General features: G+C 39.6%; 1 protein-coding gene and 1 pseudogene across 2 annotated transcripts in view; one reads left to right on the top strand and one right to left on the bottom strand.

Annotated features, from left to right (window-relative positions):
- FUNDC2 (FUN14 domain containing 2) overlaps positions 1–17,903 on the top strand; it is a 28,455-nt gene that overhangs the window by 3,554 nt on the left and 6,998 nt on the right. Inside the window, exons 2-5 of one of the 2 annotated variants that reach the window (XM_040626585.1) lie at positions 135–285; positions 6,358–6,433; positions 11,379–11,510; positions 14,108–14,610. In XM_040626585.1, coding sequence (XP_040482519.1) covers positions 135–285; positions 6,358–6,433; positions 11,379–11,510; positions 14,108–14,185 — 437 coding nt within the window. In that variant the 3' untranslated portion in view covers positions 14,186–14,610. Of the gene's footprint in view, positions 1–134; positions 286–6,357; positions 6,434–11,378; positions 11,511–14,107; positions 14,611–17,903 lie in introns of those variants that run through there. The other variant, XM_040626584.1, reaches the window with a different exon arrangement.
- On the bottom strand, positions 9,864–11,370 carry LOC103659280 (annotated as a pseudogene).

Genomic DNA, 17,903 nt, shown 5'->3' with positions numbered 1-17,903 from the left:
GCCATTTAAAATAGAATAATATTTGCAGGTTCTTACTACAATACCCATTTCCTTAAAAATCTCTTAATCTAGTTAAGAATTGTGATTTATTGTAAAAGTAAATATTTTCTTATTCAGTATCTTAATTCTTGTAGGAAACTTTGAGGGAAAGTTTGAGTCACTGGACCTTGCAGAATTTGCTAAAAAGCAGCCATGGTGGCGCAAGCTGTTTGGGCAGGAATCTGGGCCCTCAGCTGAAAAATATAGCGTGGCAACCCAGCTGTTAATTGGAGGTGTCACTGGATGGTAAGTGATGAGAAAGATGTCCAGTGTCTTTTTTTGCATGATGTAGTATTGCAGTTACAGGAACCATCTCCTTAACTAATAAAAACACATGAATTTTTGTGAAATTGATCACTTAATGTGTAGCATTCATCTAAACATAGTATTTATTATATGCCAGGCACTGTTTTGAGTATTTATATATTTCATTTCCTTCTCACAACAACTCTGAAATTGGCACTGGATTGTCTGTCCTCATTTTTCTTCCAGTTTTATTGAGAAATAAATATACATCACTGTATAAGTTTAAGGGATACAGCATGATGGTTTGACTTACATATATTGTGAAATGATTACCACAATAGGTTTAGTGAACATTCATCATCTCATACACATACAATAAAAAAAAGAAGAAAAAATTTTTCTTCTCGTAATGAGAACTCTCAGAATCTACTCTCCTAACCATTTTCTTATATACCATACAGCAGTAGTATCTGTAGTCATCACATTGTACGTTACCTCCCTAATACTTCTAAGTGGAAGTTTGTACCTTTTGACCACCTTCATCTAATTCTCCCTCCCCCAACCCCCTGCCTCTGGTAACCACAAATTTGATCACTTTTTCTATGAGTTTTGTGTTTGTTTGTTTCAGATTGCATATTATTGACTGACATCATACAGTATTTGTCTTTCTTTGTCTGACTTCTCACTCAGCATAATGTGCTCAGGGTCAATCCACATTGTCATAAATGGTAGGAGTTCATTTTTTTATGGCTGAATCATATTCCATGGTGTGTGTGGTGTGTGTATGTATATATATCACATGTTTATCCATTCATCCATTGATATACGCTTAGGTTGTTTCCATGACTTGGCTATTGGAAATAGTGCTGCAATGAATGTGGGGGTCCAGGTATCTTTTTGAGTTAGTGTTTTTATTTCCTTTAGATATATTCCCCAAAGTGGAATTGCTGGATCTTATAGTTCTGTTTTTAATTTTTTAAAAAATTTTAAAAAGATTTTATTTATTTATTTGACAGAGAGAGAGAGAGAGAGCCAGAGAGCACAAGACGGGGAATGGCAGAGGGAAAGGGACAAGCAGACTCCCCACTGAGCAGGGAGCCCAACACGGGGTTCAGTCCCAGGACCCCAGGATCACGACCTGAGCTGAAGGCAGATGCTTAACTGATTGAGCCACCCAGGCACCCTATTTTTAATTTTTTGAGACACCTCCATATTGTTTTTCACGAATTGGTTGTACCAATTTACAATTCCATCAAGAGTATACAAGAGTTCACTTTTCTCCATACCAAGAAGTAGAGAACACAAAAATACACAAATATTTTACTATTTATATAGATATCTCATTTCCTTCTCACAACAGCTCTGAAATTGGTACTGTAATCATGCTCATTTTATAGGAATTAAGGCTCAAAAGGCCCAGGGCCATATAGATAGAAAGTGGTTTAACTAGGAGCTAGCCACGTACTATGTTAGATAATAACTTCCTCAATTGTGACATAGCTTATGGCTTCATTTGTAATAAATTCAAAAGTTTAATAGCAGATTTAGTGAGGAATATATAATGCGTCAATCTCATGTATACTTTTTACATTTAAAAATGTTGTACAAGATAATATAAATACTGAACAGTACATATAATGTTTGTACATTTTGATGAATACATATAGAGCAGACACCTATGTAACAACCACACAGGTTAAGAAAATGTGACTAACACCCCAAGAACTCTAGAGATAAATGCCGTACTGATTATTATGCAGTTATTTCTTTGCTTTTCTTTGTAGTTTTAACACCAATTCTATCAGTAAATAATATACTACAGTTTACTGGCTTTTGAACTTTAAATAAATGCAATTATGTGTATTCTTTTGACTCTTACCTTTTTTGCTCAATTTGTTTTGTGTGTAGTTGTAGTTTTTTTGTTTTCATTTGTAGACAGAATTTCATTGCATGAATATACCACAGTATTTTTTTCCAGGTGATGACTGACATTTGAGTTGATTCAGTTTTTGGCTAACTTAAACAATGCTGATACGAACACTGTATAAATTTCCTGGAGTGTAATACGCACATTTTTGTATGGTCTATACCTAGGAGTTGAATTGCTAGGTCATGGGATAGAAGTATCTTCCGCTTTGCTGGGTAATGTCAAACTGCTTTCCAAAAGTGGTGGTAACAGTTTACCGTCCCAGCAAGGATTAAGTGTTCCTGATGCTCTACATTCTTGTAAGCGCTTGATATTACCAGACTTAAAGTTTTGCTGGTCTGATAGTGGTATCTCACATGGCTTTCATTTACATTTTCCTGAATAACTTTTACATATGTTTCTTGACATTTTGGATCTCTTCTTTGATAAAGTCTCATTTTTAATCCTTTGTAATTTTTCTGTTGTCATTCTTTACTGAGTTATAAGAGTTCTTTATATATTCTGAATGGGAGTCCTTTGTTGGTTTACATTTTACAGATATTTTCACTCATTCTGCATTCTGTGATTGTCTTTTCATTTGCCTTTTGGTGTCTTTTGATGAACTGATCTTATTTTTAATATAGTCAGTTTTATTCATCTTTACCTTAATGATTAGTAATTTTTGTGTCCTGTTTAAGTAATCTTTGCCTACCCCATATGCTAGAACTTTATTGCTTTACCTTTCACATTTACATTTATAAATCTACCTGGAATTGTTTTTTGTGTTTAGTGTGTGATAGATTCCTTTTTTTTTTCACGTGGAATACCCAGTTGCCCCAACTCAGTTTATTGCAGAAGTTACCCTTTCCCCACTACTCTGCTGCACTCCCTCTGTTATATGTCAGGCATCTGTGTGTGTGTGTGTGTGTGTGTGTGTGTGTGTGTATAACTGCCATTTTGTTTTTCAGGAATTTCTTGGCTATTCTTTATTATTTTTTAAAAGTTTAATAAATAAATTGGCATATCATAAGCTACACTTGTTTAAAGTATACAATTTGAGGGACGCCTGGGTGGCTCAATCGGTTAAGCATCCGCCTTCAGCTCAGGTCATGATCCCAGGGTCCTGGGACTGAAGCTCCCTGTTCCCCTGCTCAGCGGGGAGTCTGCTTCTCCCTCTCCCTTTGCCCCTCCCCCTGCTTGTGCTATCACTCTCTATCAAATAAATAAAATCTTTAAAAAATATGCAATTTGATAAATTTTGACATATACACACCCATAAATTATTACCACAGTCAAGGTAATGAACACATCCATCACTCTAAAAGATTCTTTGAACCTCTTCATAATTCCTTTTATGCCCCCAGCAATCACTGATCTGGATTCTATCACTATAGCTTACTTTGCATCTTCTAGAATTATATATTAATGGAATTATACAGTATGTGTTCTTTTTTGTCTGGCTGCTTTCTTCTGCTTAGCATACTAATTTTGAGGTTCATCTGTGCTGTTTTTTTTTTTTTAATCAGTAGTTCATTCCTTTTCCTTGATGAGTAGTTGTAGTCCATTGTGTGGATGAACTATTTTGTTTATCCATTTATCTTTGATGGATATTGGTTTGTTTCCACTTTGGGGCTAAAACTGCTATGAACATTTGTGTATAAGTCTCTGTGAACATATGCTTTTATTTCTTTTGGGTAAATACCTAGAAATAGTATGGCTGGGGATTATAGGTGGAATGCTTTAACTTCGTAAGAACCTGACATGCACATTTCTAAAATGCCTGTACTGGGGCACCTGGGTGGCTCAGTCATTAAGTGTCTGCCTTCTGCTTAGGTCATGATCCCAGGGTCCTGAGCTTGAGCCCCCCATCGGGCTCCCTGCTCAGTGGGAAGCCTGCTTCTCCCTCTCCCTCTGGCCCTGCTTGTGTTCCCTCTCTCGCTGTCTCTCTCTGTCAAATAAATACATAAAATCCTTTAAAAAAAATAAAATGCCCGTACTATCTTATACCTCTACCAGCAATGTATGAGGGTTCCGGTTTTTCCACATCTTCAGTAACACTTGGGCATTACGGTTTTTTGATTACAACCATCCTGGTGGGTATAAAGTGGTATCTCATTGTGGCTTTAATTTGTATTTCCCTAATGATTAATGATATTAGCATCTTTTCATGGGCTTATTTTTGCCATCCATCTATCTTAGATGAGGTATCTGTTCAGATCTTTTCTCCGTATTTTTATTGGGATGTTGGTTTTTTCATTACAGAGTTATGAGTGTTCTTTATATATTCCAGATATAAGTTTTATATCAGATATGTGATTTTCAAATATATTCTTCTACTCTATAGCTTTTTATTCTCTTAACAGTAAAGAACAGAAGTTCTGAACCTTGAAATGTAATTTATCAACTCTTTTTCTTTGTAGCTCTAGCTTTTGTTGTCATGTCTGGGAATATTTTCCTAATCTAGGATCACTTAAAATTTTCTAATATGTTTTCTTCTAGATGATATATAGGTTTAGATTTTTCATTAGGTCCATGATTCATTTTGATTTACTTTTTGTATATGTTGCAAGGTAGGAATCCAAGTTCTTTATTTGCATAATACCTAATTGTGCCCACATGTTTTGATGAATAGACTATACTTCTCTACACTGAATTGCTTTTGCACCTGTGTCAAAAACCAGTTGACTATATGTATGTTTCTGGACTCTTTTTTTTTTAAGATTTTATTTTTAAGTAATCTCTATCCCCAATGTGGGGCTCAAACTCATGACCCTGAGATCAAGAGTCACATGCTCTTCTGACTGAGCCATCCAGGTGCCCCTGTTTCTGAACTCCTTGTTTTGTTTTTTTTTAAGTATTTTTAGTTTTAGTTTTTCAGTAGGCTCCATGCCCAGTGTGGAGCCCAGTGTGGGGCTTAAACCCGCGACCCTGAGATCAAGACCTGAGCTGAGATCAAGAGTCAGATGCTTAACTGACTGAGCCACCCAGGCGGCCCTGAACTCTTTGTTAAGTGGATTTGTCAGTCTTTGTGCTAGTATCACACTGTTTTGATCACTGTAACTTTATTTTTTTTATTTTTTAAAGATTTTATTTATTTATTGGACAGAGAGAGACACAGTGAGAGAGGGAAACACAAGCAGGGGGAGTGGGAGAGGAAGAAGCAGGCTCCCAGAGGAGGAGCCCGATGGGGGGCTCGATCCCAGGACCCTGGGATCATGACCTGAGTGGAAGGCAGATGCTTACCAACTGAGCCACCCAGGCGCCCCTGATCACTATAACTTTAAAATAAGTCATGAAATCAGGTAAGTCTTACAACTTTGTTCTTCTTTAAAGTTGATTTGACTGTTCTGGGTACACAGCATTTTCATATGAATTTTAGAATAAGCTTGCTGCCAATTTCTACAAAAAACCTGAGGAGATTTTGGGATTGCATTGATCCATAAACCATGTTTAGGTTTCTTTTAATTTCTCTTAGCAATGCTTTGTAGGTCTTGCTCATTCTTATTTTTGATACTATTGTAAATGGTATTTTTAAATTTCAGTTTCTAATTGTTCATTGCTTATACATAGAAACACAATTGAGTTTTGTATATTGCTCTTTTATACTGCAGTCTTGCCAAAGCCACTTACTAGTTTGCAGAGTTTGGGGGTCCCCTCATGTTTGTTAATTTCCTAGGAGGATATTTGCCTTTATGCTTTCCCCTGGAATCCCTTTTCCACAATGTAGCCAGAGTCATCTTCTAAAATGCAACCCAGGGGTGCCTGCCTGGGTGGCTCAGTGGATTAAGAGTCTTCTGTCAGCTCAGGTCATGATCCCGGAGTCCTGGGATCCCTTCTTGGCAGTCTGCCTGTCCATCTGCCCCCCCTGCCCCCCGCTCGTGCTCTCTCTCTCCAGTCAATCAATCAATCAATCAATCTTTTTAAAAAATTAAAGTGCAACCTGAAAGCTTTAAGGGATTTGCTCAAGACCACAAAATTGTGGTAGAGCCAAAATTTGAATCAGGGTCTTTCTGAGTTCAGAGCCTCTGGTTTCTGCTTATATCATCTAAGAGTGGGAAAGAGCTGGATCATTCCAAGGTAAGTAGAATCTGAACATTGTTAGAAGTGCATGTTTGTGTGCATTTGACAGCCTGTCAACTTTTCTGACGTTGGTTTGGTTTTTGTAGGTGCACGGGTTTCATATTCCAGAAGGTTGGAAAGTTGGCTGCAACAGCTGTGGGAGGTGGATTTTTTCTCCTTCAGGTCTGTATGTGAAATATTCCTAGATGTTTAGAAACCCCCCTTGCCCGATAGGAATGTGGTATGAGGAGCTGTAATACAGTCTCGGCTATATTACACTAGAATAGCTTTTGCACTTCTTTTCAGTACTATTTGAAATGCTAGTGACCATTTGAATCAAATTTCATCAGTTAGTAGTCACATTTTGTTTTGTAATCTGTAACATGGGGACATAGTATATATTCCTTATCATAGCTCCCTTACAGGGTTTTTAAGACCCGTTGAAATATTAAACAAATATGATTTCAAAAATATGAAGTGTTATGCAAATGCCCTATGATATGATTTATTTTACATAGGGGACTTTGATCCCAGAGCAGTGAGAAATGAGGGCTAAATGACAGTCCAGTCCGATGTCCTCTTGTCTTTTTATTTCAAAACTACTAGGTATTGGTTCTCTGAGGCTGCACTGTAGCATTGCTTTGCAAACTTGACTCCATGTTGGAATTACCTAAGGAGTTTTAAAATAAACACTAATGCTTGGAGCCTACCTCATACCCTCCCCACTTGTATCGTAGGTGGAAGGTGTTCTTGCACATCTAAGTATTTTTTTAAAGAATTTATTTATTTATTTGACAGAGAGAGAGAGCACAAGCAGGGCGAGTGGCAGGCAGAGGGAGAGGGAGAAGCAGGCTTTCCACCAAGTGAGGAGCCCAATGTGGGGCTCCATCCCAGGACCCTGGGATCATGACCTGAGCTGAAGGCAGATGCTTCACTGACTGAGCCACCCAGGTGCCCTCACATCTAAGTATTTTTTTTTATTTTTTTATTTTTAAAGATTTTATTTATTTATTTATTCGACAGAGATAGAGACAGCCGGTGAGAGAGGGAACACAGGCAGGGGGAGTGGGAGAGGAAGAAGCAGGCTCATAGCAGAGGAGCCTGATGTGGGGCTCGATCCCATAACGCCGGGATCACGCCCTGAGCCGAAGGCAGATGCTTAACCACTGCGCTACCCAGGCGCCCCCACATCTAAGTATTTTTAAACTCCTGAGGTGATTCTAATGTGGAGCAGAGTTTGAGAACCACTGCTCTGTAGGAGCCATAACTTGTTGAATTGTGCTATAGTTTCTGAATCTATAGCTCTTTGTCTCCTACAGTTGGCAGTCCTCATTTTAGCAGGGTAAGTTCTATGTTCGAACCGCAGGTGGAGTGAGTTTCCCAGATGGGCCAGGTGAAAGTTAAATGTGTGGGAGGAGGAGACTGGTGACTGACAGGCTGGGGTGGTGGCCAGGGCTGGGGCGAGTTGGGTATAGTATTGCCACACAACAAATTCCCTCAAAACCTAACCTCGAAATAACCATCATTTTATTATCTCTCACAGTTTCTGTGGGTCAGGAATTTGGAGAGGGTAAGGTGGGTGCCTGTGACTGCAGGTCTCATGTAGTTACAGGCAGGAGGTGACTGGCACTAGATAAGCACAGCAGACTGGGTCGGGCCTGGGCCCCTCTCTGTTTCTGGCAGGTCAGACTCCCTGCAAGGCGAGGGCCTTCCTCATGCCTTTCCCTGTCCTTCCGGGTTGCAGTAATCTTTCCTTCCTCTCACCCCTTCAGGCAGAAGTGCTGTGACAGCTCTGTTGCTGGTAGACCCACAGTCCTCTCTCCCTGTGGTTTTCCCTACACTCTGCTCCAGACTTGACTTTGTAAATATGTTTATGTTGCTTTGAAACATCTTTTTTCTTTCACCTTAAACTTTTTTCACTTGAAGTATAATTGACATACAGTATTAGTTTCAGGAGTATAACATAGTGATTTGATATTTATATACATTAGAAAATATCTTAATCTGAGTATACCCTGTTTCTTTTGGGGGCCTGACTGACAGAAGCAATTGGTACTGGAAGTATCACCAGGAAAGATTCTCAGAATGGGATTCTGGTATTGCATGAATCAGATATTCAAGGAGTACAGGGATGCCTCCTTGCTGGGGGAGGTGGGTGGGACCTGGGGAGTCAATGCTGTGCACTCATGCTGTTGGTCACCAGAGGGATGAGGGTGGCTGGTAGGCATGATGTCATTTGACGTAGGGATCCAGTTTCCTTTCTTTCATACTGATAATTGTCCTGGCGGCATTTAGTGAATGTCTTCCTTTCCCCAATATTTGTAGTGTGGCATTTATCATTTATTAATCCATATATGTCTGGACTGGATTCTAGTTTCTCTGTTCTGTTTCACTGGTCAACTGTCTACCTTTACTAAGCCTTGATAGTTGGTAGTACAGGTTCCTCCACATACCTTTCAGGAGTGCTGTGGCTACTTTTATACTTTTTGCTCGTCTATATAAATTTTAGAACAGGCTTGTCAGTTATTTTAAAAAATGGTGCACTGGGTGTTATACGCAAGTAATGAATCATGGAACTTTACATCAAAAACCAGGGATGTACTGTATGGTGACTAACATAATATTATAAAAAATATTATTATAAAAAATTAAAAATTCTGTTGAAATTTTGATTGGAATTGCATGGGAACCATATAGGTAAATATGGGCAGAATTAATATCTTTTGTGATAATGAGTCGTCTGTGAATACGTGCTTTCTCTCCATTTATTTAGGTCTTTAATGTCTTTGCATAGACCTTCAAATGTTTTTTCATATACATGTTCTACACTGTGCCTTGATTTCATTCCTAGATACCTTATACCTTCAGTTACACTGTGTCTTTTCTTGACCACTCACCTTCAGTCCCAAGCCTGTCTTCCAGTTGGACTCAGAATGATACAACTAATAATATGGAACATCTTTTCATATGCTTATTTGCTATCCAATAGCCTTTTTGGCAACGTGTCTATTCAGGTCTTTTGTCCATTTTTTAAATTGGGTTATCTGTTTCTGTACTTTTTATTTTGTCCTGTTAATCTGTGTGTCTGTCCCTTCTCCAGTATCACGCTGTCATCTTCATTGCTGTAGCATTATAGTAAATCCTAAAATCAGGTAGTACGATTCCTCCAACTGTGTTTTCTTTTTCAAAATTATTTTGGCTGTTCTAGTTCTTTTGCCTTTCTGTGCACATTTTAGAACCAGCTTGTTTGTATATCTGCAAAGCATTCTGCTGGGATTGTGATTTCAGGAACTCTGTAGCTCAACTTGGAAAGAATTGGACATCATTTCAAGTCTTCAATTCCATGTATAGGGCCTGTCTCTCCATTTATTTGGTCATCTTTAAATTCTTCAGCATTTTGTGGTTTTCAGCATGCAGACCCTATAAGATTTTTGTTTAGATTTGTATCTAGTATTTATTTTATAGTTATTATAAATCATAAATTTTATTTCCATTTCCAGTTGCTTCGATTGCTAGCAAAAAGAATACAATTGATTTTGTGTGTTAATCTTACACATTCTGCAACCTTGCTAAACTCCCTTTTTTGAAACTCCCTTTTTTCTTTTTTTTTTATGAATGAGGCAGTTTATTAACCCAGCATTTGTTCTAATGCTTCTTGTTGGCAGCTGCCACCTGTCCAGCAATTCTAACCAGGTCCCTCTGCCCATGAGATGTCAGTTCACGACCCCCATCTTTGTCCTTTTCTACCATTTTCAGCCCCACTAGGGCTTGGAGGACCCTGCGGACCATGCTCTTGGAACCTCTGCTGAAGTGGCCAGGAATGACCCCATTTCTCTGATACCCCCATGGAGCCCACCCCAGCACTGCCCCAGAGGTGCAGGTGCCATGCCGTGGAAGCAGCTCGTGTGTAGAGCCAGTTCTCATCATAGGGAGCAAGCTCTTTATGCTTGGCCAGCCTGACAGTGTCCACCCATTCAGGGAATTTCAGCTTCCCAGACTTTTTGAGGAAGGCTGCCAGAGCTCCCCAGCTTCCCCAGCTGACGAACTCCTGCTGGTTCATGTCTTCTGCAGGAACTGCAGGCATTGTGTGGCCTCCGTGCTGCCAGCCTAAACTCACTGTTTAGATATAGGAGTTCTTGTTCATTTTTTGGTTGAATTCTTTGAGATTATGTAGAGCAGACATGTCTACGAATAGAAAAAATTTGGCTCCTTCCTTTCTGATCTGGAGAAGAATTTCACTTTTTATGAGTAGTAATGTTTTGTTTATTACCTATATTGCAAATATTTTCTCCATCCTGGTTTGGGTGACTAATTAGTTGGTGGTGCCATTAACTATAATAGGAACTAGAGGAAGAGCAACAATGCAGGAGGAGACTGTAGAGAGAAGAGTTTCAGTTTTAGATATTTTGAGAAATTCAGATAGATATGACTTACCAAAAGTTTGGTGGAGAGAAGTGATATTGATAGAAGATTGATTGATGGGCTGTAATGAGTCTCTTCGGTATCTCTTGGATAACATTAATCTATCAGAAAATAACATAATTAAATCAGTTTTATCCTATTCACACATTCTCAGTGAAATTATTTTCACTGAGTTTTAGTGTTTGTGCCTGCTGTCTTCATGAAGGGAAGTGGGCATATTCTATACATATATTTGGATGCGTGTCCCTCAGTACCCCTTATATGAAGTTGCTCCTGAGAAATCTCTGTGGGGCCATGTACTAGAATATTTCTTTTTGAGCCAACAGTGATTATGTTGGCTGTAAGGTTTTTTCACCTTAATATCTTGACTTTCAATTCTGGTTTTCTTCTTACCGTTTTATATTTCTAAGCTAACTTAAAACTTTTGTAGAGAGGGATAAGAGTATAAATAAGAGTGAAAGAATTGCCAGCAGTCATTGAAGGCCAGTCTGTTGATCTGGCATCAGGCATAGGGCCTTACATGTTGGGTGGATACTGAGTAGATATGGAGTGAATGTCATTGTCATGCAATGAACTTGATGGCAAATGTCTCAAGAAATGGAAAGTGAGAATGGTTTTTGATAATGTACTTCAGTGATTTAATCATAATGAACAGAAATAACAAGCCTATGTTTCTTATTTTTTGCTGTCATTATTGAAACTATAGCTTGCAAACCATACTGGGTACATCAAGGTTGACTGGCAGCGAGTAGAGAAGGACATGAAGAAAGCCAAGGAACAGTTGAAGATCCGTAAGAGCAACCAGATATCTACAGAGGTCAAAAGCAAAGCAGAGGAGGTGAGACATATGGGGTAAACACACCAATATGTCAGCCTTGGATGGAATATCTTCACCTTAGAGGCATTTTTTTTAAAGCTGGGTAATTGAAGTATTGGTGACTTTTATCAGTGAGTGAGAATGCAAAATGATACATTTACATATGTGGATTGGTCATGCCTTAAATTAGTTCTTGCAGCAAGTGGGATGTGGATGGTTTTAAATCATACTTTGTCTCTATGCACACGCTCTGAAATGTCCATATTTTACATGTACATATAACTAGCAGGAACGTCTAGGTCAGAGGTTGGCAACATTTTTTTTTTGGTAAGAGGCCAGATGATAAGTATTTCCAGCTTTGTAGGCCCTGTGATGTCTGTCACAACTACCGAAATCCACCATGTAGCATGAAAACAGGCATAGACGGTATGTAGACAAGTGTGGCTGTGTTGCAATGAAACTTTATTTAAAAATAGGCAGCTGGCTGGATTTGGTTTACAGACTATATAGTTTGCTAATCCCTGCTCTAACACATAAAACCAGGTTAGGTTATATTGGCTGGTACTTGGGAGGGACAGGAGAAGTCCTTCCTTTTAAAAAGAATATTGCTACTTTATTACCTTTGGAAATATGTTAAATGTGCCAAATAAATAAGTGCACTGAAGTGGGGAGAAATAAACTAGGATCAAGGTGTCAAGAAGGTAAGGCCTGGAGCAGTGGTGTTCTGGATTAACAGAGAAAAGGATGGAATAAGTGCAGAAGAGGGATTTAGATGTAAATTGAAACAGGCGTTGTCCTTGAAATATTGCCAGATGATGGCAACAAAATAAAAGAGGTTAAACCCATAAGGACCAAGAGAACAGGAGAAAAATACCAGAAGACAAGAAATGTCATCAAGTTTTTGGAAGTTGAAAAGCAGATAGGTAAGTGATAGATGACTTAGCAGATTAGAAAATGTGGAACAGATAAGTCCACCTTGCCAAGTACATAATGGCAGTCCCTCTATGGTGGTGGGTGGCAGGCAAAGCTGGTCCTTTGCCCAGAGTGGAAGGTGGCATCTTTGGGGGCCCAGGAGTGCTGTCCCCATGCCTCAAGCTCAGGGTTATAAAAGTGACTCTCTTTTCATTTTGCCAAAACTTTGACTATTCACATGTTTACAGAAGTAATACATACATGATTGTTGAAAACTTCTTTAATGCCATAGGAAGTATATATAATAAACAGTATATGGTTGATGTTTGAGTAAAACTAACTATTGAGTCACAGAGGGAACTTGTCATAAACTAACCAAAAGGTTTGGAATTGGTTCATTCCACAAAGTTTTGTATTCCTATTCGTGGCCTGGCACTGTCACAGGCCCCAGGGATAGTGGCTGGTTCCCGTCTCAGAGCCCATGCTGTTACTTGGGAAGCCAGGGAATGAGGATGGCAAATTAAGTGTTTAGCAATAAAGTCATTGGTGACCTCATTGACAACAGTTTTAGGGGGGCGGTGGAGTTGAAAGCCAAACTGTAGCAAGTTGAGGAATGAGTAGGAAGTAAGAAAGTAAAGATAATGAATGAAAACAGTTATTTCAGGAATTTGTATGATTTTTTTCATTCCCCCTGATGGTAGATGGCAAAAGACAATACCTCAAGTAGGAAAATGTGGAGTCCAGTCAAGTCAGAGGACCAGTGGAAGTGACATAGGAAGTCATAGGCATAGTGGGAGTAAGGGTGCTAGAGAGTCCCAGGAGGATGAGGTAGTAGAGTGGAGCAGGTCAGGGACGTGAAGTCACTGTGCTTGAGTTCAAGAAATGATTCGGCCAGGATCCTGGATACGTTGTCTAAATGAACAGTGTCTAAGGTGATGGTTGTACTTGGGAAAAAGAAGGAGTCTGACCCACTTAATAAGTTCTCTCTGAAATGGAAATTCAAAGAGCATAATCATAGGAGGCAGGGGTGCTGAGTGCATGTTCTGAACTGCAGATGAGTGGACAGGAGGAGGTGGAAGTTTTTGTGAATTTAAGGTATCTTTATTTTAATGATCCTTTGGTGTGGTGAGGTGTGAGAATGCAAATATATAGCTTCTACTCAAGAGGAGGCCTCAGAGGGTGATGGGTGGGGTAGATGGACAGATGGTCTGATGGATGGACAAGATGAATGGATAGAGAAATTTGGAGGAGAGACTTCAAAATGAGCAGCTTTGATTGGAAAGCGGTGTCAGAGAGAACGAAGGAGTGAAATTGGAAACTGAGAATTGCCTCTGTAACTAGTTTATTGAATACAGCTTTACTCTTTCACCATAACTTCCCCCATGAACTCTGTCCTTTTCCTGTTCCTGAATGATCTCTTAGGCAGATTTCTTAGCTCTCTAACAGACATAACTGAAGACAGATTCCAAGGATTTGCCTTTGGCTTCTCCTCATCCCTCATGTGGCCAGTCATCCAATCAAAGTCCCATTTCAAAAACATCTCTTGAATTTTATCATTTCACACTAGCATCCCTGCTCCCATCTTGACCCAGAGACCCAGCGGTGAGGGGATTGACATTGTTAAGATCGCATAGGTAATAGAGATCTGATTCCTAATAATAATATCCCTAGCAAAATAACCCATTTGTGCTATCTTCTGTTCCTAGGTAGTGTCATTTGTGAAGAAGAACGTTCTAGTCACTGGGGGATTTTTCGGAGGCTTTCTGCTTGGCATGGCATCCTAAGGAGGACAACTTCACTTTCATTATTCCTGTTTTTTTCCAACCAGCAGCCTCTTCACTCCATCATAGGACATCAAGTCTCTCCTGCTTCTCCTCTTCTTCCATGACTTCTGAATGGCTTCTATAGGCATCTGTCGGTACAAGTTGATATGGCCCTATTGTGAACTTGATGGCAACAGAAGACACCATAGACATTAGCTCTTCTCCCAGCACATTCCCCGCTTGACTAATCTGTAGGTCAGCAGAAATGTTCCTTTCCCCCCTCCCATCTAAGATACTTAACAGAGCCTGCTATATAAGATGGCTCGCCTTGGAGGATGAGTGGATCCTCAAAGGTTGTCCCAGACTTGATTTGGAAAAGAAATCGCAAGCATAGAGATACCTTATGTGCTGCATGGGAAGGAACTGAATACATTTGCCTTTAAGCATGAAAGACTTGGTATCTTGGTGTCTACTTTCTTTTTTAGTTGGTTTTAGATTACAGAAAGAGAGCTATTTATATTCCTGCTGTAATTATCCTGACAAAAATGGCAGTATAAGCACTATAATTGAAAAATCTGAATATGGAATGAACTTGTGCTAAAGGTATATATGCTGAGCTAAAGGTATTGTGTTTGGTGGGAAACCAACTAATAGATAACATCGTCGGATGGTCAAACTTAGTAAATCATTTAGGGACATTAACATAGTATCCAGGGATGTTTTCCACCATAAAGCAGCTCATGGCTATTTCCAAAGGGTTTTTTTTCATGGTAGAATAAGTGACTTTAGGTAGGAAAGGGAAGAAGCTCTTGGATTTTTATTTCATAGAAAAGGTTTTAAGCTTTGAAATGTGAAGTATTATTTACCTCTTGTCAAAACATTAGGGGTAGCCGTAGTTCCTCTGTGCCAATTCTCTTTCTTTATCTAGTTGGTATGAAATACCTCACATTTGAGCCAGAGTTTTAAAGAGGTGGCATTCCAGGCATTCATAATTGAGAACAGTAGTGATAGCATGTGTGAAGTAAATTATTTCCATCATCAAATGTTCTGCTGTCTCACAATGGCCCCAACTCTTAGAATTGTTCTTTAAAATAAAAGTTTATAGACACACATACACATGCTTAGAATATTAGCACATTTCGTTGTCATGGCCTGTTACCATGTCTGCATCCTCAGCTAGAATATCTGCTTCTGGAGGGTAAGTCTTCTGTCTTCACCATTACACCTACAGAACTGAGCACTTAATAGGTATTCAGGATTTGTTGAATATATGAATAATGACCTCATAATAATAAACATATCCAGAAAAGAATCCAAAGAATTCTTTGAGACTTTATGAGTTCTGAGAAGGCAGAAAACTTAGAATTAATTCTTAAACTTGCAGGTGATCTCTGCAAAATGTATGTTTTTAAGGCCTTCTTTTAAAATGTTTGCCTTTTAACTTATTTTGGGAAAAATGGATTGAATTTGGAAATTGTAGCTACCAATGGACGTGTGGAACTTTTTAGAATTCATCCATCTGCATTTTTCCCCTCATTTTAAGGCAGCATAAGTTATTTTGCTTATAATATGTATGAACCATCCCCAAATCATAATGGTATGAGTCTCTGTGTTGCATATTTTTGTGTAAGAACTTAAAAAAATGTTTTCACTTTTTATTATGGAAACTTTCAAACATATCTAAGAGAAAAGTACAGTGACCCTCATATATTTATCACCCACCTGCAATGATCATCAAATCATAGCTTGTTTTATCAGTTTTGAAACAAATACAAAATGTATCATTTCATTATATTTCAGTATGTATCTCTAAAAGGTAAGAACTGTTTTTAAAAATCATAAATATAGTAGTCTACTATCATACCAAAAAATTAATAATAGTTCCTTAATCTCATCAACTATTCAGCCAATTTTCAAATTTCCTGTCTCTTAAGTGTTTTGCATTTGGTTTGTTTGAATCAAAATCCATATAAGGTCTACCCACATTGCATTCAGATGGTCTCGTAAGTCTCTTTTAATCTTCTATGTTCTTTTTCTTTTCCTTTTTTTTTTTTTGGCCTGCAATATAGTTATTGAAGACACTGAGTTATTTGTTCCATAGTTTTCTACATTCTTCTGATGCTTGGGTCCCCGGGTTATGTCATATATGGCAATCAAGGCTGCAGCTCTTTGATGACTTGACCCATGTCATTCACCCAGACCAATGGAATGGTGACTGTAAAACCTAACTGACGTGCCCTGTGCCCCTTTGGGGTGCGTGACAGGAAGAGTGGCCATTGGATGCTTCTCTAGTGGGATGGGAGTTGCCTTATGTCCATCTGTTTTTCCTGTGACTATCAGCGATGACAACAGACATTAGCAGGTCATTATAAGCTTTCAGCAGGTTGTAATAGGTAGTAGACTGAAATAAAATCTGTAGGTTCCTGCTGAAGTTTCTTCCAAGCTGGCGCTTCTGGGACCCTGAAGTTTACGGTTAAGGTCAGTATTGCAGATTGGCACCATGCTGCTGTCATGAGAATGGTCCTGAGTTCTGCCCACCAAGTAGGGCCACCACTTGTGGCTGTGTGGTACTAAAAATCAGCCCTTCATGTAAAACCAAGATACCAGGACCAGGCAATTGCACCCATGACTGCACCATTTTCATTTGATTAGCAAGACCTGTTTAGTGAGGCACATATTTTTCTCTAGTACCCAGGGTCCAATAATGTACTGGGCTGCTTTTTTAGTGGTAGGGGTGCTGAAGAGACTCCAGTTTTTCCTTGAGTGACAGAGGTATCCACCTGTTCCGGGGCGGGGGGAGTTGGGGGTTGGCGCCCCCTGCTGACAGGGGTGTGGTAATACCACACTGGGGCTTCTCTACCTGTAGGTTGGCCTGAATTGGGAGAAACTCCTGTGACACTGAGTTGTGTGACGTAACACATCCACACCTGGTGGCTGGAACACCTGCAAGGCTTTTCTCCCCTTTGCCACCCTGCCCCCATGCACCCCACTGCGCCCTTTGTGTCCCCTGCCGGGCCACCACAGCCCCTCCTGTGCCCTTGTGACTCTGGGCCACTCTTTGATCAACTGTTGGCTCCAGTGATGGGACTGGGCAGGACTGGGACATGGGGCCCACTACAGCAGAGCTATTATGCTTGAGTTCCTTCTCCCTGAAGTTCACCCTGGTGTCAGACGACAGGTGAGGGGGGGTCCAGCTTTCAGTTTAGAGCTGCTGCCCTGTCAGGCTCAAAAACTAGACTCCAGTGTTAGGCTCTGTGTCCTCATTGCTGAGCAGCCTCATTGTCATTAGTGTCATTGTCGTTGTCTTAACATACAACATTTTCCTCCTGCTTCGCATCTGGACCTCATGTTTGCTCCAATCTCTTACCACTCAGCCTGGGGACATTCATCAAACAGCAGGGGTCTTGACTTCCCCACCTGTCCTACCACTTGGTAAGAGCCCTCCTTACTGGACCTGGGCAGTTACTGTCTCATGGATGCTGGCAGAAGACAGGACATGAATAAAGTTGGAGAGCAGTATTCTAGAAGGAACGAGCTAACATACTTTTGGGGTGGGTGCTTAAGGTATCAAAATGCAGTTACTGCATAGTTAACTATTTTAAGCATGTTGTCTCCTTCCTTTTGACATTTGTCAGCAAGATGGACATGACTAATGGTTGGACTCTTATTTGAAACCTCTACTTTTCTATAGTTTTGGAAAATACCATAAATCTCTGCTTGAAGAAATGGCATAGAGATG

The sequence above is a fragment of the Ursus maritimus genome (assembly GCF_017311325.1).
Source record: "Ursus maritimus isolate PB19 chromosome X unlocalized genomic scaffold, ASM1731132v1 scaffold_X1, whole genome shotgun sequence".
Taxonomy (NCBI): domain Eukaryota; kingdom Metazoa; phylum Chordata; class Mammalia; order Carnivora; family Ursidae; genus Ursus; species Ursus maritimus.
The sequence above is the reverse complement of the archived record's forward strand: the minus strand, read 5'-3'. Positions and strand labels throughout refer to the sequence as shown.